Source organism: Zalophus californianus, chromosome 14, assembly GCF_009762305.2.
Source record: "Zalophus californianus isolate mZalCal1 chromosome 14, mZalCal1.pri.v2, whole genome shotgun sequence".
Classification (NCBI taxonomy): Eukaryota; Metazoa; Chordata; class Mammalia; order Carnivora; family Otariidae; genus Zalophus; species Zalophus californianus.
In genome coordinates, this window is record NC_045608.1 from 25,730,077 (window position 1) to 25,753,658 (window position 23,582).

The window sequence follows — 23,582 nt, forward strand, 5'->3', positions numbered from 1 at the left end:
ACCCACACAAGTCTCGTCTCCTAACTCAACTGCACCTGAAACACACCTAGAACTTTGACGTCTCCCAGTCTTTGCCTTTCTGTTCCTCATCTTTAGGACCAGCTGAGAGGCCACCTCTCCCGGCAGGCCTTCCCCAGACCTCTGCCCCCTCCTGGATCCTTGCACAGCACACACAGGCCTGGCTCTGCCTGCCTTATCCTTTCCTCCCCCACTCATGTCCATCTTTCTCTCTGGGTTGTGTGCTCCTCCAGGCCACACACACATCAGATTCTTCTTTCAGCCAGCGCTGGCCGAGCATCTACTATGTGCTGAGCACTGGGGAGTCAGTGGGGAACAAGACAAACAGATCTCCATCCTTGGGAGTTTAGATCTAGCTGGGGACAGACAGCTAACGGGGGATTAAGAGTGTTATGTATCTGGGCCCCATATTCCTCCTCATTCCTTCTTCCCCTGGGGGAGGGATGGATGATAAGAAAGCTCTGCAGGAAAAGACCAGAGACCCAAGGCGGAAATGTTTTTAGGAAAGGACTGAGGATGAGAGGAGTGTCCTTGGGGCCAGAAGAAGCTATCTCACAGGGGAGATAGCCACTATCTTCTGGTTTCTGAAATAAGTTCGCTTATGTATACAATATTTGAGGTGGGGCTCAACTGGGGCCTGCAAACCAGAGAAAGGGACACCTCTCTGACAGATGAAGCCTCCCTCCCAAAGTATCCTTTTCTTTCCCAGGTGATTAATGATAATGTCCCAGATGAGCCCATAATTCCCTGCCCTGGAAGTGGGTTCCATCAGCAAGGGAAAAAAAGCAGTATGTGCTTTTGGAATTCTCTCTGGCAACAACCAGACAATGGGATTCTGGAAGCCTGCCTGATCCAACCCACTGGGTGACCTGAGCAGGTCATCTGAGGAAGGCCGTTAATATTGATCGCAAGCCGCTACGTGCCACACGCTATGGGGTCAGGACTTACACCCATTTAAAGAAAAAGGTCGCTGAGGATGTGCAAACTGCTGGGATTCCAGCCTCACCTGTCCAGCCCCAAAGTCAGGGCATCAACTCATTCTGTTTCTTTGCCTGCCAAACAGGCTTTGGAGGGGGTGCTTGCCTTTGGGGGGGTCTGCAGCATAAAGGAGCTGGGGCCTCAGGAGGAGAGAGAGCAGGAGGGTGGAGAGGCCTGCAGAGGGCAGCAGTGAGCTGTGCCTGGAAGTGTCTGGACTCAGGGGCCCAAGTTTTCCCGTGACCCGCCCAGGGCACCTCCCAGAGCACCAACCTTAAGCAGTCAAGGGAGGAGCATCACATGCCATTTATCACAATGTGTTTCGTGTCTGCCCCAACTGGGTGCTTTACACATGGTGCTCACGTTTTACATTACAAGGATAAAGCTGAGGCTCAGAGAAGGAAGGAACTGTCCAGGTCACAAAACCTGGAGTGGGGAAGACCTGAACTGGAGTCAGGCTGGCCTGGCTGATAGCCCTGGGCTCTGTTCCTTCTAGATTAGATGCTGGGGCATCTGTTCCGGGTGGCACTGGACGCGGGGAGGGGGGCAAGATAACCCCTCACATCCATGCAGGGACAACAGCCCTTGGAGACAGGTATCCTTGTTCTCATTTCAGTGCCAAAGGAAACTGAGGCACAGAGGCAGAGGTGGTCCGGACTCAGGCCCAGTTCTTTGGTTTACAAATCCTGTTTCCTGTTCCCTCACCCCGATGGCTGGTTTGGGTATTTTCTTTCTCTTTTTAAGATTTTATTCATTTATTTGACAGAGAGAGAGCACAAGCAGGGGAAGCAGCAGAGGGAGAGGGAGAAGCAGGCTCCCCGCTGAGCAGGGAGCCCACTGTGAGGCTCGACCCCAGGACCCTGGTATCATGACCTGGGCTGAAGGCCGACGCGTAACCGACTGAGCCACCCAGGTGCCACTGGTTTGAGTATTTTCATTTGGTGCCCATCAGACTCCCTGAAGTGTGCTCTCTGCTGTGGGTCTACCATCTCTGGACTTCCCTGGGGTAGGAGAGATGACTTTGTTTCACTGCCGGCCCTGGGCTGTCCTGTCTTCCACCCAGTCCTGAGGGTTACGGTGGAGACTGGCCACACCCTTAGGGGGAGACTAAACACCTAAGTTCTGAGTCAGGCAATCCGGGAAAAACGAGGCTGGCCTCTGAAGCTCAGGAGAGGCCAGCGGACAGACATTACAGCTCAGGACCACAGGGAGAGCGATGTGGGTGTTGAGTGACCTCGGGGAGAAATTCCTGCCAATTATCTCTGCGACAATGCCCTGTGGCAGCTGTGGCATCACCCACTCCAAGGCCACAGCGCTGGGGGCCGTTGGCACTCAGGCGCTCCTGGCTTTGGTGGCCCAGCCTGGCCCTCCCCGCCCCCCTGGATGACCCGCCCTTCCAGGCTCGAGTGTGCGGAGGTGCCCGGTGGGTGGCCCCTAGAGTGCTCAGCCCTGACGCTGGAGAGTGGCTGCCGGGCTGTGGAGACGCGAAGATCCCGGTGTTCCTGTTCCAGGAGTGCAGAAGGCGCTAGGGCCGTGAGAGGGCCGGGTTCGCCGCCGCCGGGGACTGAGTTTCCCTAAGGCGCGGAGACTGAGAGAGGGCTGGGGCCGGGTGGGGGCGCGGCCTCCCGGCGGCCCCTCCCCCCTCCCCCGGTTCCCCCCCCCAACCCGGAGCCCTCTACACGGCCCCTTTAAGAGGCCCGCCCGGCTCCGTCTGCCGCGCCGCGGCCACCGCCCCCCGGCCCTCCCCTTCCTGCGGCGCCGATTGCGGGCCGGGCGGGAATGCGGCGAGAGCGGGCCGGGCCGAGAGCAGCGCCCGGGAGGCGGCGGCGGCCGGGACAAGGCGCGGCGCGGGAGCGAGAGCAGAGGAGCGCGCGGGCGGCGGCCGTGGGCTAGCGGCGCCAGGCCGAGCGGAGAGCAGCGCCCGCGCCGCGCGGAGAAGCCCCGCACACAATAGCGGCGCGCGCAGCCCCGCGCCCTTCCCCCGCCCTCGCGCGCGCCCGCCCCCCTCGCGCGCGCCCTCCCCCGCGCCCCGCGCCGCCCGGGGGAGCCGAGCCCGCCGCCTCACCTGCGGTCCGGGAGGGGGCGGGCATTGTTCGGCCGCCGCCGCCGCCGCGGCCGCCACCACCACCGCCGCGCGAGGCCATGGGGGCCGCCGGGCGCCCCGGGCCGGGCCTGGAGAGGTCGCCGCTCCGCCGCTGAGGCGGGCCCCGCGCTCAGCCGGGCGGCGCAGGTGAGGCCGGCCGCGCCATGGTGGACCCGGTGGGCTTCGCCGAGGCGTGGAAGGCGCAGTTCCCGGACTCCGAGCCGCCGCGCATGGAGCTGCGCTCGGTGGGCGACATCGAGCAGGAACTGGAGCGCTGCAAGGCCTCCATTCGGCGCCTGGAGCAGGAGGTGAACCAGGAGCGCTTCCGCATGATCTACCTGCAGACGCTGCTGGCCAAGGAGAAGAAGAGCTACGACCGGCAACGCTGGGGCTTCCGACGCGCGGCGCAGCCCCCCGACGGCGCCGCCGAGCCGCGCGCGTCCGCGCAGCGCCCGCCGCCCGCGCCCGCCGACGGCGCCGACCCACCGCCCGCCGAGGAGTCCGAGGCCCGGCCCGACGGAGAGGGCTCCCCGAGCAAGGCCAGGCCCGCGGCCGCCCGCAGGCCAGGGGCCTCCGCGAGCGCGGACCGGGAAGACCGGGGCCCCCCCACCAGCGTGGCGGCGCTCAGGTCCAACTTTGAGAGGATCCGCAAGGGCCATGGCCAGCCCGGGGCGGCGGACACCGAGAAGCCCTTCTACGTGAACGTCGAGTTTCACCACGAGCGCGGCCTGGTGAAGGTCAACGACAAAGAGGTGTCGGACCGGATCAGCTCCCTGGGCAGCCAGGCGATGCAGATGGAGCGTAAGAAGTCCCAGCACGGCACCGGGCCGGGCCTGGGGGACGCGCCCAGACCCTCTTACCGGGGCCGCTCCTCTGAGAGCAGCTGCGGCCTCGACGGCGACTACGAGGACGCGGAGCTGAACCCCCGCTTCCTGAAGGACAACCTGATCAACGCCAATGGCGGCAGCAGGCCCCCTTGGCCGCCCCTGGAGTACCAGCCCTACCAGAGCATTTATGTCGGGGGCATGATGATGGAAGGGGAGGGCAAGGGCCCGCTCCTGCGCAGCCAGAGCACCTCGGAGCAGGAGAAGCGCCTTACCTGGCCCCGCAGGTCCTACTCGCCTCGGAGCTTTGAGGACAGCGGAGGCGGCTACACCCCGGACTGCAGCTCCAACGAGAACCTCACCTCGAGCGAGGAGGACTTCTCCTCGGGCCAGTCCAGCCGCGTGTCCCCCAGCCCCACCACCTACCGCATGTTTCGGGACAAGAGCCGCTCACCCTCGCAGAACTCACAGCAGTCCTTTGACAGTAGCAGCCCCCCGACACCCCAGTGCCAGAAGCGGCACCGGCAGGGCCAGGTCATCGTGTCGGAGGCCACCATCGTTGGCGTCCGCAAGACGGGGCAGATCTGGCCCAGCGATGGGGACAGCTTGTCGGGCAGGCTGCCTCAGGATGGCACCTTCCATGGAGATGCAGGTGGGTACCTCCACCACCTTGGGTGGGCACACCTGCACCCTGGCTGGAAACCATTGAAAAGAAAAGGGGTCGTTGGCCAGGGGAGAAACGGGCAGATACTTTGCTGGACTGTCCACATGCTATTGTGGACAGGAAGGATTTCTCCTGATCCTTGCACCTGAACAAACGCCATCCCCCACTTCCTCCTGAATGCAGATTCCCAGTGTTTGGGTTGGGAGGGGCAGTATGCGGGGATGGTAGGTGGCTGTTCCTTTGGTTCTGGAGTGGTGTGCCTCTTGTGAGGCTCTGTGTGTTGAGACCAGGGTGCCCTGGGCAGTAATCTCCTTGCCCTGTGATCACTCCATTTAGGCAGTGGGGGTGGTATTAAGAGGGGCCATCTCTGCCTTCTAGATCAGGTACTTTTAGGGGGGATTGATCTGTGTCTCGGGAACTCCCTGCCACCCCAACTGTTCCTGTCCTGGAAGAGTTACAAGACACTAATGGGGAACCCAAGATGTGCTAGCTGCTCCCAAGCCACAGAAGTGTCAGGTTCGCTTGCTAACCAGCAGCCTGAATGCAAGTCAGAGCAGGTGAAAATAGGAATTAAGAGGAAGTGAGGTGACAGGCAGTTCTGACTCAGTGGACCACTGAAAATCAACGGGGGTGAAGATTTTTATCCAGGGCTGAAGCTGAGCCACACCTGTTCTGATTTGCCTGGCTTTGATGGGAGGCATCACCCATCATTACTCACCCGGAGGCCCCTGTGTGCATCTTACCCCAGCTCCCTTTTCTGATCCTTCCGTGCACTGTTGCCTCCTTGTCTTCCCAGGGACGAGTGTACAGTGGTGCTCATTTTGGCCTCCTAATCCATGATCTGACCCTTGGTCCTAAGATTAAAACCTGTGGGGTTGTGTATGTAACTTTTGGGGCGATGGGCTTTGAGATCCAGGCACAGTCTGTAAGATTGGAGTAAAAGAGGATGGGTGGGTGTGGGGCTCGGGTGGGCTGGGGGTCGGGAGCCTGTAGGGAATCTCTTGTTGGAGTCCTGGTCCCTGTTGGGCTGATCCTGTTTTCAGCTCCATTGATTTTTCTTTTTCTGCTGATGGAGTTGTATGTGCTTCCATCGTCAGAATCCTCTTGAAACAAGCAAGACAGATGGTCTATTTTTGGCTCTGTCAAGTGGCCTTTTTTGTGATCAGTGCTCTGTCCTGTTTGTTTTAGGTACATCCAGTTGCTGATCTTCCATTTGCAGCTGGGGGTGGCTGTGGCTTGCTGCTCAGACCTGTGGTCTGACCCAGCTGCATCCCTTAGGTCCCTCGCTGGGGGGGTGGAACGCTGCAGTATTTAGAAGCCTGCTTTGCAGGCACATCAGCTCCCTTGGGGGCTGGAGGATTGCCCTGTGGTCACTGGGCACCGGCCTTGTCTGGCCAGCTGTCGACTTGAGTGAGCCAGCTTAAACTGGCCCTCGGCGCCGGGATGCGGGAAAACATTGTTAATAAAGAAAATGAGAGGTTTTCATGGAGACCTGCAATCTGAAATGGTATTCGCTTGCTGATGGTAGAATTCTGAGTTTCCAGAAAGTGGGGGCCGGTCGGACCCAATGTGTTTCCGTAGGTTGCCCTTCGGTCCCTCTTCCCCTTCTCATCAATGGCTCTGTCCAGCCTCTTATAACAGCTGCTGCAGGCCTGAGATCCCGGCTCTGTGTGTAACCCAGGGCAGGTTCTCAGGAAATGGCCGAGGGGTTCGTTTTTATGACTTGGACCCCACTCTTAGGATTTTCTGGATCTTTCTCTGAATGTCCTCAAGGTTCTCTCTCCTGTTAGGTTTTAAAACTGGTTTTCAGCTCTGGGAGCCTTCAGCTCTGTACTTAGCACTCTTCTGAGCGTTGTGGCTGGAGGGGAAGGAGGGAGCCTGTGCTGGCAAAGCCATCTGTCTCTTTCTGGACTGTTTCCTGATGTTCTTTAGATGGCCGTGGGGCCTGCTGGCCAGGGCTGCGCCCTGCAGGGGAACAGTGAGGAAAATCCCGGTGTGGGAGGGAGTGGAAGCACCCTAATTTTTCACAGCAGCAGCAACAGACATGGAAGCCCGGCTCTCATGGCTTCAGAAGCCCTTTGGACGAGTGCGCTCTCGTATTTTTGAGTTGCAGGCCCCTGGTGTTGGAGGGAAGAAGCTGAAATGACCCCTCTGTGCCAGGCCTTGGTGACAGTGTCTTCCCTCGCAGGCTCTTCCATCTTCCACGGGGTGGGTCTGCCCAACCATAGGTAAGGACAAAACCGGGAAGGAGCAGAGCTGGGATTTCCGGGGTTCCGGGTCCCTGTGGGAATGCAGATCCGTTCCTTCCCGAATATGGCCACCTCAGGGTATTCTTTGAATTGCCCCGCACTGCACCTGAAAATCCTGGGTTGGTCCAGGGGTCCCTTCCCCTCCACACACTCAGGGCCCATCAGCTGTGTGTGAGCCCTTCCCTTTCTACTTTGCGGGCTACATAGGAGGAGAGTATAGTCCTTGCCGTCTGTGAGCTTACATGTTCATGGGAGACAGGAACACACACAGCATTTATGTGTTCAGAGGGAGTGAGACCAGGGAAGCTTCCGGAGGCGGCAGCGCTAGAGAGAGGCCTCGCCTGTCAGCACATGTCTAGTGGCAGAGGGCGGGGGAAGTTGGCTGCCCTGAGAGCAGTGGGAGCAAAGGCTTGGGGGGCACCCATGTCAGCCCCCTGTGACTCTGAGCTGCTTTTTTTCTACTGCAATAAAATATATGTAACAAAATTTACCATCTTAACCCATTTGAGCCATTCTTAAGTGTCCAGTTCAGTGGCATTAAGCATATTCACATTGCTGCGCACCCATCACCACCGTCCATCTCCAGAACTCTTTTCCTCTTCAACTGAAACTGTCCCCATCAAACGACAGCTTCCCATTTCCTCTCCTTGAGCTCCTGAAAACCACCACTGTGCTTTCTGCTTCTATGATTTGACTACTCTTAGTACCGCATATAAACAGAGTCATGCAGGATCTGTCCTTCTGTGTCTGGCTTAGTTCACTTAGCATCGTCTCCTCAAGGTTTATCCACATGGTGCACAGGCTGTGTATGTTTTGAAGGCAGGGATCCCTGGTTCCTTGAACTTCCCTTTCCAAGAGCTTGGGTGAGCCCTTTCAAGGGAGACACCAGACAGCCCAAGATCCTTTACTCTTTTAGGTCTGAGGAATTCTTTTTTTTTTTTTTTTTTTTTAAGTGATCCCTGCACCCAGCATGGGGCTCAGACTTATAGCCCTGAAATCAAGAGTCGCATGCTCCACTGACTGAGCCAGCCAGGTGCCCCACAGGTCTGAGGAATTCCCGATCTGAATGTTCAGTCCCAGGTGTCCCTCGGCCCCTTTCCAAATATCAGTCATGAGACCTGACCCCAGATCTTGTGTTTCTTTATGGACTCTCATACGAGTTGCTGCCCTGTGTTTTCATATCTCTATGAAGCAGTTTAATTTGCTCTTTGGATTCTGGCAGTGTGTTGTCACCAGAACGATCAGTGCTTTGTTTTTCCCTTGGGTGATTGAATGGACCAGCCACCAGTTAGATTGAGTAATTCTGGGCCAGGAAAAGGTCACTTGGGCCTTGCATTGACTTGATCATCATCTCTTTAAATCAGACCCTGTGGTCACCTTTGAACTGAGAATAGCCTTTTCTCCGTGAACAGAGGCAGGGTGGACAGAACCAAGCAGATGGAGTCTGAGACCATTAAATCATCAACAGGGTGGAAATGGAGTCTAGTTCACATTTTATAAGAGTTTTCTGACTCCAGAATGGATGGTTTCCTTGTTTTGGGAACAGAATGAAATATTCTGGAACCTTTCACTAAGGAAGGAGCTAGCTGGGAGTGCTGTGATTTGTGTGGGTCCAGGGCAATGTGCCTTCCCTATTCCTCCCTTTTACTTCATTTGTTGCTTCTGGCTTCAGTAGCCCCCTCCCCTCCTCGGCTGGGAGGCCTGTGGCCCTCACTAGACAAAGCATCCAGATGAGCCATATGCTCGGTCCAGCTGGGAGATGACATGGCCATACTTGAGGCCCAGGCTGCAGCTCACCGCTGTGGTTCGAGGGGCTTCCTCACTCACAGTGAATGGATGGGTATGTTCAAGTGCACTCCGGTTGTCAAACAATAGGCCTGAGTTTCGACTGCGGGTGCCTTTTTTTTTTTTTTAGATCGATTTATTTATTTTGGAGAGAGAGAGCGCAGGTGCACGAGTAGGGGGAGGGGTAGAGGGAGAGAGAGAATCTCAAGCAGACTCCCCGCTGAGTGCGGAGCCCGACACAGGGCTCGATCCCACGACCCTGAGATCATGACCCAAGCCAAAACCAAGAGTCGGATGCTTAACTGACTGAGCCACACAGGCGCCTCCGCGGCTGCCTTTTAGATCAAGGTTCAGGAGGTGGTGGTGGTGGGTTTAATTAATTATGAACCCCACTAGGGTCCCTCACCCTGACTACAGTATGGTCATGTAGGGTTTTGTTTTGTTTTTTTTGCTTTGAAAGCAATGGAATAAGTTAAGTTAAAATGTTACTTATGTAACGTAATAGGTTTGTGTTTTTTTTTATCATGGTACAACATACATAACCAGATGTGTCGTTTTAACCATTGTTAAGTTTATAATTCAGTGTCATTAAGTACGTTCACGTTGTTACGCAGCCATCACCACCGTCCATGTTCGGAACTTTTTCATCTTGCAAAACTGAAGCTCTGTCCTCCACTCAGCACGAACTCACTAACTCATCTTCCCTCCACCTCAGCCCCTGGCAACCACCACTCTCCTCTCTGTCCCTTGGAGTCGGCTTATCCTAGGTGCCTCATGTCATTGCAGGCACCTAATAGCTGTGATTCTGTGTCTGGTTTATTTCACTCAAGTAGGGTTTTGAAGTCGCCGGGAGCAGTATTCTCATCCTTAATTTCCGTTTCTGGTTCTTAATAGGTATGTTTAGGAAAACACCTGTTAGTCACGGTAATATTTCCTTGGCTTTCACACCCACGTTTTGAAGTGGCCCGGAGTATTAGTTTGCTAGGGCTGCTGTGACAAAACACAACACACTGGGTGGCTTAAATAACAGGAATTTATTTTCTCTCTATTTCTAGAGGCGGGTAGTCCAAGATCAAGGTGCTGGCAGGGTTGGTTTCCTTAGAGGCCTCTCTCCTTGACTTGACTTGCAGATGCCTCTCTGCTGGTGTTCCCCCCCCTCCACTGCCTCTTTTCCGTGGTCGTCCCTCTGTGCCCCTGCACCCCTAGTGTCCCTCTGTCCACAGTGTCCTCTTTTAATAAGGACACAAGGCATATTGAGTTAGGGCCTACCCTAACGACCCCATTTTAACTTAATCACCTCTTTAAAGACCCCCATCTCCAAATCAATCAACGTTTTGAGGTACTGGCGGTTAGGGCTTCAGCATATGAATTGGGGGGGATACAGTTCAGCCCACAACACTCGGTGAGCCCCTCATTGGGCAGTAGAGGAAAGGCTGCCGTGGCAGAGAAAGATGGTGCTTGTGCTGGCCTCACCAGCCCTGTTGTAGGAAGAATTTGAGTGATGCGTTGTTTGGTGCTACGGCAGCCTTGTGGAGCCAAGAAGACACAGCCTGGCGTCAGGAGTGCAGTGTCCTCCTTCATGGGTCACCACACCTCGCTCCTTGCCGAAGAAGTTAGTGGTTGGACCCTGTCATCACTTAAGATTCTTTTCTTTGATTCTTGGTTTTTTTTTTTTTCTTTAAAATTCTAGTTTAGGAACACAATGCTTCCCATCTTTCTTCTTTACCTACCTTTCTGTTAGCAAGGTAACCACTTCTCCCCATTCAGTCACTCAGAAGTATTTATTGAGTATCTACTGCGTGCCAGGCACTGTCTTCATGGAAACTCTCTCTTGCCTTTTTTCATGGATTTGTGGAGAGGCTAATCTCCAAGGGCCTTGTCTTTAAAAACCAACAGACGCATACCAAAAAAAAAATTCTTTTTTAATTAAGAAAAAAATAAAATAAAAATGAACACACACACACACACACAAAAACTTCGTGATGTCCTGGTGTCTCCCCTAATTGTATATCTTCCTTTCACTGTATGTTTGCTGTGATTTCCTGTTAATCCTGCGTCTGGCTGGCTTCCTTTTTTTTTTTTCTTCTTCTTCTTCCTTCTTAAGACAAGATACTACCTACCTCGGTGTTCTAGGCTCTTAACCATGTTTGAGGAGTGGTGTCCTGAGTGCACGTGAATCTGTCTTGTGTGTTGGGTGTTGTGGATGTTTGTGGGTCAGAGACAGAATGAGACCCCATTTCTGGGGTCTCTGTTTGCTCAGACCCTTCCCTGTTCTTTTTAATCCTGCTTCCCCCCATCAGATAAGTGACGTCGGATTTTCGGGGGCCCAGTGATATAGGTGCCCCAGGAAGGAAACTTGTTAGCTTTGGAAATTATCTGGAGATTATTTTTTCCTTCTTTGCTGAGCCTTGGTCTTCCCCTGCTCAACCTTAGAGAGCTCCCTGAGTCCTCAGACAGGGGCCTGCTAATTAGCTGTCTTGGCTTCCAGTGCTTGCTTGCTACGGCGACCTTACAAAATGACTGTGGACAGGGATGGCGGCTGGTGCCCAAGGGAGACACGACTGGCGGGTTCAAAGATGCGCCTGCCGGGGTCTGGTGAAGGAAGACCGTGAAGCCCCACTTGTGTAGAAACTACAGCTTTGGTGGAGGCTGTTTCATGTGCCCTCGAAGCATTCTTGTGACATGGCTGGAGCAAGATTATTAACTTAATTATATGCCATCAGCTGACTGGGTCTGAGGGGGTGTGAGACAAACACACCTGCCCAGGGTCAGACAGTCGGTGGAGGGGCTGGTGCTGGCCTCTCTCCTCACACCGTAGAGTGATGCCAGTCACAGGAGTGTGGGCACAGAGTGACCTCCTCCCCCTCCCCCAGTAGGTGGAGGGGATGTTCAGCAAACACGTTTCAGACAGGAATGGTGCTGAGTGTCAGGAGACAGGCTTCCTAGCAGGTCATTTTCAGTCTGCTGGGGAGACAGCCACATAAACCTAAGTGCTGTGATAGGCATCATCTGGTCCCAGCCTTTGGGCATGTCCATGAAGGTATCAGCCCCCCAAGAATGTTTCTCTCTCTCTCTCTCTCTCTCTTTCTTCCTTCCTTCCTTCCTTCCTTCCTTCCTTCCTTCCTTCCTTCCTTCCTTCCTTTTCTTTCTTTCTTTTTTTCTTTTTCCTTCTTTCTCTCTTTCTTTCTCTCTTTCTCTCTTTCTTTCTCTCTTTCTTTCTTTCAAGATTTTATTTATTTATTTGACAGAGACACAGTGAGAGAGGGAACACAAGCAGGGGGAGGGGAAGAGGGAGAAGCAGGCTTCCCGCCAAGCAGGGAGCCCGATGTGGGACTCGATCCCAGGACCCTGGGATCATTACCTGAGCCGAAGGCAGATGCTTAACCGACGGAGCCACCCAGGCGCCCCAAGAATGTTGTTTTTTTCCTTTATTTTGCATAGCTCTCAGAAAATTTCCTCACTCTCCCTATGTCCTCCTGGGGCACTTTGCTAAAGATTCCTCCAGCAAATTCTTTGGCAAGGGGACCAAGGGGACAACTGTGTTGGAGGACACTGCTCATCTGTCTGCCTCTTCCACCCAGTGGTCAAGAGCTGAGGGTGGGGGTTGGTGGATGCTGACCACGCTCTGCTGTGAGCAGGTCCCAGAAGGTACAGGGGGACAAGGCCTGGCTGGGAGGATGTGACAGGGATGGCTGGCCACATGCACAGAGGGTCAGTACGTGGCCCAGGGAGCATTAGGAAGGAACTGGCTCTGGCTGGCCGGGAGACTCAAGGGGACACTGGCAGGAGAGGGAGAAAGACTTGCTGCTCCAGCCACCGCCAAACCAGGAATGGCGCATCCCGAGGGGGATCCTTCACTCAAGTGCCTCTGTTCGTTTAAGAAGAGCCTTTGAAGATTCACTTCATGTTAAAGGGCTGACATGTTCCTTTTAACATATGCTGCTGGGGTCAGTTGGAATGCCAGTAGAGCAGGAAGGGTATATAGGCATGTATCCTTGCAAGCGACAAGGTGGATATTCTAGAAGCAACCTGGAGGCAACATGTCACCCTAGTTTGGGGAAAGAATGCAGACCATAAAGGTAGATCTGGGGTGTGGTCCCGCGCAGGGCGTTGATTCTGCTGGCTGAAGACCATGACCCCCTCCTTGGGAGGCTTTGAGGGAACTGGAGTGCACAGAGTGGGTGGTCCCTAGGGGCCTGGCCCCCTGTCTGGTCTCATGGAGTCGCCCCCTCAGGCATCTAATGCCGGTTGATGGCATGCCACTTAGCAAGAGATTTTAAAGGAGAAATGCATAATTCAAAAGGAGTAGGCCATTTTACCTACTTGTCTCAGCAAAAGTGCCCAGTATGAGCTCCATGGGGATGCAGGGGTCTGCCATGGCCATGGCCCCCCTCTGTTCCCTCTCATAGTGTGTCCTCTGAGGTTGAGTGGGGTTCTTGCATCTCAAATGTGCGGCATATATTTTTCTGCCTCATGGCCCCAAATGTAAAGTTCCATCAGCTCAGAGAACTTGGGGCTCCACACCGATGTTGCCGAGCCCTCCATCCTGGGCCACAACCCCCCCCCAACCCCCCTGTGGTGGATAGAATGAGGTCTTCTTGCAGTGTTCCTGATTGCAAGGCCTTGTGGCTTTTAGCGGCCTCAAAGCTAGAGGCTGGAGGAAGAGAGAGACCTCTCGATTTTTCTCATAAAGCCCCCTCCCCCTCAAGTTTGTGGAGGGAAGGCTCAGAACCACTTTGTTCTCACTTTTAGTGATTGTAAGCCCTCGAGAGGAAATAAAAACCACAGACTTTCTTATTTTAATAGGAAAAAATGGAGGAAGATGGGAAGCTCTGAAAATTACTAATGCTTTGGCATATACAGGCCATGTCTGCAGATTGCCTAAGGCTTTACAGACCGGAGGGCATTGCCTTGTGTACAGTTGGGGAGGATACTGGAGCGCTGGGCAGCGCCATATCAGGGGTGCCCCTGAGGGGCAGGTGGGGGGGTGAGGAGCCAGCCCCCATTGTGAGTGGTGGGGCATGGGGAAGAGCTGGGTGATGTTTCCCCAGAGCGTCAGGGGAGTCGGGGTGGCCCACAATGACCACTGCCATCTGCTGTTTCCCAGCCACACCTCACCCCCTTCCTGAGAGGCTGGGGCAGCTGGACCTGCAGCACAACTGGGGCACATGCTCTTTTTGAGAGCTCCAGAAAGTCTTTTGATTGGAGACTAAGGGGCAAAGGCAGTTTCCATCCCATCTGGTGCCTGGGATGATGGGCAGGCGATTGTTTGGTTTCCCTCACTTACACCCTGTAAGTGAGGAGCTATATTCCTGCCTGGTGGTGGTGGTTTTTAAATGGCTGAGGTAGAGGGGCGCCTAGGTGGCTCAGTTGGTTAAGCATCCAACTCCTGATTTTGGCTCAGGTCATGGTCTCAGGGTCGTGAGATCAAGCCCTGCGTGGGGCTGTGCACTCAGCATGGAGTCTGCTTGGGATTCTCTCCCTCTGCCCCTCCCCACGTTCATGCGTGCTCACATACTCTCTCTCTCAAATAAATCTTTTAAAAAAATGGCTGAGGTAGAATTCACACCACAGAATTCACTTAAAGTGTACAGTTTAGTGTTTTTATAGTATGTTCACAGAGTTATGCAAGCATCACCATTGTCTAATTTTAGAAACATTTTTCATCACCTCAGAAGGAAATTGCTCCCGGGGCGCCTGGGTGGCTCAGTCGTTAAGCGTCTGCCTTCGGCTCAGGTCATGATCCCAGGGTCCTGGGATCGAGCCCCGCATGGGGCTCCCTGCTCGGCGGGAAGCCTGCTTCTCCCTCTGCCTCTGCCTGCCTCTCCCCCTGCTTGTGTTCTCTATCTCTTTGTGTGTCAAAGAAATAAATAAAATCTTTAAAAAAAAAAAAAAGGAAATTGCTCCCTTTAGCCACCGTGACCCCCTCTCTCCTACAGCCCCTGGCATCCACCACTCTACTTTCTGTAGATTTGCCTTTTTTTTTTAATAAGATTTTATTTACTTATTTTTAGAGAGAGAGGGAAAGAGAGCGCATATGGGGAGAAGGAGAGAGAGAATCTCAAGCAGACTCCCTGCTGAGCACAGAGCCGGACTCGGGGCTCAATCTCATGACCCTGAGATCATGACCTGAGCCGATACCACGAGTCAGATGCTTAACCATCTGAGCCACCCAGACGTCCCTAGACTTGCCTTTTCTGGACAGTTCACGTGAATGGAATTGTATAACGTGGCCTTTTGTATCTGGCTTCTTTCACGTAGAATAAGGCATCGGGGTTCATCCCTGTTGTAGCATGCGTCAGCACTTCATTCCTTTTGGTAGCTGAATAACGTTCCAGAGGGTGTCGGGGTACACGGGTGGCTGGGCCTGGCTACTGCCAGGGCAGACTTTGCTGGCGTATGGGGGTCCCGGTCAGACCTTGAGGCCTGAGAGGCCTGTGTGTGGAGGTTCTGGGGGGACCGGTGGAGCCTCCTTTTTCTCGGGGGGGACCCCGGGGGGAATAGGGTGCTAGGAGTTTGCTGGCCTCACCGGGACTTGATCCAGCCTCCAGCCTGAGGCTCTACCTCACAGGTCTGTCTGCTCAGGAACTTGCTCGTTCAAAGGCAGCCTTTTCCATCCACACACCTTGAGGGCTGTGTTCCTCCCCAAGGGGCCCGCCCCCCACTTTTATTATGAAATATTAGAACACACAGTGTATCATTTAAAGCATTAAGTGTCCAGTTCATTGGCATTGAGCGTTCACACTATTGTGCAACCATCACCACCATCCATCTCCAGAACCTTTTCATCATCCCAGACCAAAACCGTCCCCATTAAACAACACCTTGCCATCCTCCCCCGCACCGGCCCCTGGCACCCACCATTCTACTTTCTGCTCTAGGGACATCATATATGCGGACTCATAGAGCACTTATCTTTTTGTGTCTGGCTTGTTTTCCTTAGCACGATGTTTTCAGTTTCTTCCTTAAGCCTTTCGGTGCCAGGCCTGGGTGATGGCTGGACAGACAGCAAGCCCCCCAGAGGCTGAGCTCACCGAGGCCTCTGCTCAAGAGAGAAGAGCAGCCGGTGCTTTGGGCAGCCTGCTTCGTTTGCAGAGTTCTGCATTTTTCTCTCATGGGGGCCCCCCTGGATGAGCAGCAGGGACCCCCCCCCCCAAAGCTGAGTCATCCAAGGTTTTAGGTGAAAGACTCAAGGCCATCTGCTTGTTTGGACTTCTTCCATACTTGAACAGATAGGGTGATCTTAGTCTCGTGACCCTCCCTAGTGTCACGGAATGGCAGTGATGTGAGGCAGGGGACGCACAGGTTGGACCAGGGATGCAGGTGCGCACCTCTCCTGTCCTCTCCAAGGTGCAGGGGTCGCCAGGGTGGGCTCGGCCATCCTCCGGTTGGCTGGAAGTCCCAGTGGCCTGACTTGTGAATTATCTTAGGTGGATGCTCAGCACAGCATGTTCACTCTCTGGGGGTGTGTGCAAAAACTATTTTTGCCTAAATCTCAGACCTTAGACCAGAAAATGTTCGTTTATGAATGTTGATTTCTGAAAGCTTTCCACTTTCCTGTAGGAACGTGGGTGAATGTGTCTGCATTCATATTTGCAGGCATGGGATTATTACCGGAAATGTATTTTATAGGTGCTCTTTTTTTTTTTTTACAGTTGCTTTCTTAATTTAGAAAACATTGCCATTTACAAACCCCCATGAAGGAAGAAAGACAGGACACTGAGCCCCCCTGCTGTTCAGCCACTTTCAGCAGCACCAGGATCCAACTGGGCCTGTCTCACCTTCTCTCCCTCATGTTCAGTGTTGTTGTTGTTGTTTAATTGTGGGAAAAAATGACACATAACATAAAATGTACCGTCTTGACCAGTACGTAGAGTTCAGTGGTGGTAAGTACTCAGTTTTTTAAGAGGCAGAGGTGATGGGAAAACAGTGTTCTTTTTTTTTTTTTTTAAAGATTTTTATTTGAGAGGAGAGAGAGCACAAGCCGGAGAAGCAGCAGGGGTGGGGGGAGAAGCAGGCTCCCCACCGAGCAGGGAGCCCGAGGTGGGGCTCGATCCCAGGACCCCGGGATCGACTCAGGACCCCTGAGCCAAAGGCAGACGCTTAACTGACTGAGCCACCCAGGCGCCCCGGAAAACACTGTTCTTCAGGAAGCTTTGCCCCTCTCCCTATCCTAGGAAATAATGAACATTGGTTCAGACTCGGCCCTTAGCTGGGGTGCGAGGAGCCTGCGGACCAAGGTGGGAGCAGGGACGAGCAGGCACTTGAAATGCGATGTGAGAAAGGTCTCAGGGTTCTGTGGGGGGAGTGGTGCTGTGGAGCGCATGGGCGGGGAGACCTCCTGTCCTGTCCCGTGTCCTTGGGGAAGAGGGCTGGGAGGACTGTTGGAGGTGGAGAGTAGAGTGGCAAGAGCCCAGAGGCTGGAAGGTAGTCATGGTGCTAGGAAATAGCAGAGCCTGTCTGGTTGGAGAATTAATGTAACATGTGGGCAACGGGGGAGGTGAGGGTGGATATAGGAGGGTCGAGGTCATGCTGGGCAGGACCGGGAAGCTGGCCTGAGGACGTCGTGCTTTCTCGAAGGGTGATGGGACAGGTGGACGGTTGTTGAGAGGGGCAAGGATGCCTTTGGCGCTTTGCCTCAGGAAGGGCATTTGGCAGGAGTGTACAAGATGGTCTGGTGGGAGTGGGGGCCCCTGGAGTTGTCGTCTTGGGAGTGAGTGGGTCTGGGGGAGAGGATAAGAGCAAGCAGACAGTGGGAGGGGTGACAAGAGAAAGGTGGCGAGCCCGGTAGAGTCTGGGGGTTGGGAGGGCTGTGCTGGAGGCCTCAGGGTCGGGGGTGGGGGCAGCCGTCTGCAGACCTTTAGGAGGAAGGGCCAGGCAAGGCAAGACCAGGAAGGCTGGATCAGGCCTAGGCTTCGCATATTTGGGGGCCTCACAGGAGAGAGAGGAGTCTGAGATGAGAGGGAAGTGTGGTGGGGGGGTTTATGTTGCAGGAAGGCAAAGGGGTCAGGGGTTTAGGATCAGAGTTTTTGAGAGCCCCCCGAGTGTGTACCCATGGGTTTGCTTGGTCCCAGGGTCCAAGTAGGAGCTCCGAGGAGGTGATCAAGTGTGTGTGGGGTCGGTGGGGAGGTTAGTGGTCCCAGCAGAGGAGTGATCAAGTTACTGCTGAACGGTGACCAGGAGTGACGTGGCTTTCAAGGCCTCCGGGCCTCGTGTGCATGTGGCGGTGCTTCAGAGACATTGGCCTGGCTCACCGGGAGATCCAGGAAGGTAGGGGGGTGCGTGAGGGTGAGAAGACCCGGAGGGGAGAGAGATGAAGGTGGCTGTGAGGCAGAAAGCTGGTTTGGGAGAGCGAGGTTTGGGGCCCTTTAGCAGGTCTGAGAGGGGACAGGGAGGTCCGCTGTGTGGCTGGCACAGAGGGGGATGGAACAGTGGCCACATGGGTCGTATCCCTGTGGCTGGTGGCCGAACGTGGTTGGAGAGGAATGCAGTGATGAGCCCTGTGCTAATGGAGTGTCAGATGCGGATCGTGTGACTTAGGGGCCCCAGTGAGTCATGGTAATGGTCTGGGATCTGAGACCCACATGTGCATGAGTGCCCAGTAGGGAGGCCCTTGTGGAACAGCGTCTTGTCATGGAGCAGTCAGATGGGTCCACCCTCGCCCCCCAAAGCAGCTGGTGAGCCACTGTTAGAATTTGGCCCTTAGAAATCTGGGTTGCGATTATTAACATAAGTCTGGTTTCCTCTCCTGTGGTATTTCTTCAGTGGCCAGATGGTATGAGTTGCTGCAGCAGATTCTTCTCCGTGGAAGAGTAGGCAAGGCTCCAGAGGGGCTGTTTGAGGTATGTGTGTGGGGATGCTCTAGAAAGGGATGTGCGTCTCCAGAAGTAGACCCGTGTGACTCTAGAAAAGAATGCCCACAGCTCCAGAAAGGGGTGTGTGAGGAAGCATCAGAGACTTGGTCCCAAACATTCCTTTGTCGTCCTCCAGCTTCTCCAGCCCCATGAGCCCTGTGGTTGCTTATTTATCCCTGCCTAGTCTGCAGTCTCAAGTTCCAGAAACTCTGGCAAGGAAGTCCGGGAAGGTTAAGGGGCTGAGGCCCGGCCTGCTGGCTGTCTGGGGCAGGCACTTTGTTCCAACCTCCCAGGAAATGTCTGCTGCATTGGACTGGGCAGCTGGGCCCCCAGAAAGCCAGCAAGGGGCCTACTTCCTAATACTGCAGGTGCAAAATTGGCACAGTTGTTGGCTACTGGGGAGCGACAAGCAGGGGTGTGGCCCGGGGCTGTGGGAGGGTACATCTGAGAGAACAGAACATGAATGTTTCCTTCTCAATTCTTTCTCCTTTCTCCCTGGCTCCCTCAAGTATGTGAATTAATGGGAGCCGTTCCTAAGGAGAGGAGGGTCACTTTGTGTTTACTGAATTCTGAGTTGGGCATGACTAGACAGGAGCATAAATATGACCTTGGACATCAAAGGCCAAGGCGAGACCTGCAGGTATCGCGGCGTGTGCTCAGACACCCCAGCCGGCCTGACTTTCAGGCTCCAGGGTGCACAGACCAGGCAGGAGCAGGAGGTCCGGATCCACGTACTGTCCTTGGCTGTTGCCCTTTCAGAGCTGTTTTGTTTTGAAGGTTCAGAGGGATTTCCGAAAGGCTGGGCGGGGCTGTGGTTTGCCTGGAAAAGGTCTGGGGGTTTTCATTTGCCTGGGACCTTTTAGGGGTCAGCAAGCTAGCACATGATGTTTAGGAGTCCAGGTTTTGCCTGGTATTCGTGGAAGCGTGCAGGCCTTGGAATACCATAGTGGTACTCTGCTCGGTGCGGTTGCGCCTGAAGGCTGTCAGCAGAGTGGTTACAGGAAATGGGGGTGTTTGGCCTGGCAGAGAATGAAAGAAGTAGGTCTCCACCCTAGCTGCCCACATAGACTGCCTCTGCTATAGTTAAAACAGTCACACACACATCTCCACGGTGGGTCATTCCTGGAGGTTCTTCTTAGTTTTGTTTTGAAAACTCACACAGAGTCTGTGGGTCAGCAGTCAGGGCATGGCTTAGCTGTGTCCTCTGCTCAGGGTCTCCCCAGGTTGCAATCATAGTGTTGCCCAGGGCCTGGGCTCCTGTCATTCCCATCTGGGGGCTCCGTGTCTCCTCCATTCTTAGGTTGTTGGCAAAAATCCAGGTCCTGGTGGTTGTGACACTCGGGTCCCATTTTCTTGCTGGCTCTCAGCTGTTCTCACCTCCCAGAGGCCACCTCCCTTCGTAAGCCTTCACACATGGCTGTTTGATTTCTTCCTCTAAACCGGCTTGGGTTTCTGGAACAGCTCTGTGGGTCATTCCCTCTGCAGCCAGGGTTGAGAACCGTCCTCCTCCGGGAATCTGTGAGTGCCAGCTCTGTGCTTTAAATGGTTGGCAGGTGGAAGAGGAAGATTGCCTTTAGGTCATAGCTGGAAGGCTGACCTGTTCAGGGAAACAGGTTTCTGCTCAGTGATAATGGAGATTTTCTTTTCTTCCTGACTTTATTATAAAATCATATCTATAATTTTATGTAGCTGAGATCCTGCTGCCTTACTTGGGTGTCTTCCCTTTGTCGGGTAAGGAGAGCCTTTTCTTGTTTTACTAAATATTCTGGAAACATTTTGAAGGACAATATTGTTACTTTGTGATAGAGTTACAGTTTAAATGATTTAATTTTGATTAATTTTGTTGGACATTTAAAGTATTGACTGAGGGGAGCCTGGGTGGCTCAGTCAGTTAAGTGTCTGACTCTTAGTTTTGGCTCTGGTCATGATCTCATGGTTGGGAGATTGAGCCTGGTTTTGTGGTCATGGAGTCTGCTTAAGAGTCTCTCCCTCTGCCTCCCCCCCCCGCCCAGCTTTCACACTCTCTCTCAACAAAGCAAAATAAAAAAGTATTATTTACTGAACGTAGCTGGTAACTGCAATATTTCAGTGAGCATCTTTTAAAAAATTTTAAGTACTCTCTATACCCAATGTGGGGCTTGAACCCACGACCCTTAAATCAAGAGCTGTATGTTCCACTGACTGAGCCAGCCAGGTGCCCCAGTGAGCATCCTTTTTTTTTTTTTTAAGAAAATTTTTATTGAGACATAGTTCACATACCTTACAGTTCACCCATTTAAAGTGTACTGTTCGGGGTGTCTGGCTGGCTCAGTCGGAAGAGCATGTGACTCTTTATCTTGAGGTCATGAGTTTGAGCCCCACGTTGAGGGGAGAGTTTACATAAATAAAGAAATATCTTTAAAAAAAAATAAAGCGTACATTTCAGTGGTTTTTGCATTACTGCATTAATTTTTTAAAATTGTGGTAAAAGATACATAACGTTAAATTTACCATTTTAAGCATTTCTTAGTGCCCAGGTCAGTGGCATTAAGTACATTCAAATTATTGTGCAGCCCCCAGCGCCATCCATCTCCAGAACCCTTTTCATCCTGTGAACCTGAAACTCTGTCCCATTAAGCAGTAACCCCCCAGCCTTTCCTCCCCCAGCCCCTAGCAGCCCCCATTCTACTTCCCGTCTCTATGAATCTGACTCTCCTAGGGACCTCCTGTAAGTGGACTCATACAGTATCACTGCTTATTTCTTTGAGCATAAAGCCTTCTCCATGTTCTAGCATGTGTCAGAATTTCCTTCTTTTCTAAGGCTGAATAATGTCCCAGTGTTTGTGTATACCGCATTTTAAGTATACAGTTTGGTGGCATTCATTACAATCAGTGAGCATCTTCTTATGTGGGTTTCCATTTGCATTTCTGCCTCTTTCCTTGGGGGTGGGCCTCTGTCAGGGGATTTACCAAGTCAGAGGTGTGGATGGTTTGAAGACCCTTGATGTCTTCTGCCCAGTTACTTTCCACAAATGTTCCAGTTTACCCTTGGTTTTATAGGGTAAACTTTGCTCTCTTTGGACCTCTTTCTTGCCTCGTTCCTTTTGCAGGACTTCACTGAAGTGGTTCCATCAGGAGATAAAAAGGGCAGGCTTCCCCTGAGGCAAGGGGACAGGAATGGAAGGGGGAGCAGGGGGAGGGGGAGCCGTGGGGCAGGGGGAGGCTTGGTGGAGACTTGCCTCCCCAAAATCCAAAATTGTGATCTGGGGTTTTTGTCTAGAGAAGCGGAATCTGAGGTTAAGGTTTGCTTTAGGAGGCATCTGTCCTAAACTGGGTCCCATCATAACTCCCAGTTCCTTGATGTTCCCCAGAAATAACAGGTCCCATGGGCCCTGAATCAGGAGAGGCCCTGAGCAGGGTCCACACCCGTCCAGTGTCTTATTTGGGAAACTTCCCCAGGCCACGGGCTATGTGACACCTAGTTCTTTGTCAGCTCCATGGTTCTGGGTAAGGAAGGAACTCCCTGTCCCCTTGTTTATCATGAAACTTGCTAGTTTATTGCTGCCCTGGGCTGCTTGTAACTGAACCGGAAAAGCATTTCAGCTTCTCTTCCACGTATCCTGGCCATGGATTAGGCCTGCTAGATAGCATTGTCCAGTTAATTCTGGCCGCCCATGGAGTTCCTGCCTGGCTTTAATGTAAGCTCCAAGGAAGCTGAATGCCAGGGTAGAAAAGGGATTTTATGGGAGGGAGAGAAGCTTCCGTGGCCACACTCGGCAACAGCAAGGCCATGTTTGGGGGAAGGGCAGCGTGGTATAATGGGCTTGGGGAGGAAGGGGGATAGACATTGCTCTGGCGCCCGGTGAGTTGTCTCAGCACACCGCAGTGGGCATCCACCTTGTGGTTTTCGTACTGCTGAGAGCTCCAGCCGTCCTGGCTCATGGACTACAGAGCTGGGCCTCACACTTGCTCCTTCTGCTGCTCTGTGTTGCTCGTTTCGGCTGTGTCATTGGCTGCCACTCTGATACTTGGTAAATCGCTTTAAATTCCGTGGGCCTCTGAGTTCCCACATGTAAGTGAAGAAGCCCCACGGTAGCATCTTTAAGATCCCTTAAGTTCTGAGGTTCCAAATAAAATTAAGTCACGTTCTCTGAGTTTCCCAGCATGTGACTTGGGAAACCTTTTTGGCAGGGCTCCTGAAGCAGTCTTTCTGTAAGACCCCGTTGGGTCTGGCTGCCTGCAGTGACTGGGGTCCAGGGAGCCTGCGGAGAGCCAGGGGGTGGATTTGGCTGCGCGTGCAAGTTTAGATGGGAACCGTGATGCTTTTTTGCCAGTTGATTTGTCATTTTTTTCTCGCCGCGCATTGGCCAGCCCTTGGGCTGGGAGCAGGGGCTCGGAGGCTGTGCAGGTGTCACCTGGGCAACGTGCTGAAATGCAGAGCAAGGCCAGATTGAAGTTGGGGGGGGGGGGGCTGAGGGCAGTGTGGAGGGTGTCTGCCCAGGTGGAGGTGATGGTATCCAGGCAGGTAGTTGGCAGGGGGAGGCCTGGCTGTGCCAGCTGGTGTCTTGCCCGCCGGAGCACAGCCCTGCATAGTCAGGAACACTCGTGCTAAGGCCGGCACTGAAATGAGCAGGGCTCACGTGTGTGGCCATTGCCTCCATGCATCTCCACACTGTGGTGTGGGGACATTGGGTACCTTGGGGCCATTGTTCTCCTTCATCACAGATGACCGGTCCTCCAGCAGCCTGCTGCCTGGTGTAGGAGTCCAAGGCTTGCTGCCTGCCTGGGAAGCTCTCTGTCTGGACCCTCTTACACTTTGCTGAGCATTCTCCTTGCCAGTGGAGCAGGGACTGTTGTGTCGGAGCTAGCCAGCTCCGGGGTTGGGTCCATCAGTCTGCAGGGCTCAAGGACAGGAAGGACACTCTGCTGACTGTCTGCACTCCAGTGGGGCGTGGATGCCTCAGTGGAAGTCTGTACTTTCCTAAGAACTTTCCGTTTGGCAGGTTCAGCTCTCTCTGCACTTTGACTGCCAGGGACCCCCAGAGTGTGCCGGTGTTCCCTCTTTGGCAGTCTTGCAGGAGAGAGAGGACCCCTGTCTCTACTGGAACTTTGCATTTGGGAGTGGCTTTGCTCTTTGTAATGGGATCCCAT

The 23,582-nt window shown here is 53.7% G+C and overlaps 1 protein-coding gene across 1 annotated transcript in view; it reads left to right on the forward strand.

Moving 5' to 3' along the window:
* Positions 1 to 3,136: 3,136 nt before the first annotated feature.
* Positions 3,137 to 23,582, forward strand: part of BCR (BCR activator of RhoGEF and GTPase) — a 119,166-nt gene continuing 98,720 nt past the window's right edge. Inside the window, exon 1 of the mRNA XM_027575416.2 lies at positions 3,137 to 4,552. Within this exon, the coding sequence (XP_027431217.1) occupies positions 3,241 to 4,552 (1,312 nt within the window). The 5' untranslated portion in view covers positions 3,137 to 3,240. The remainder of the gene's footprint in view (positions 4,553 to 23,582) is intronic.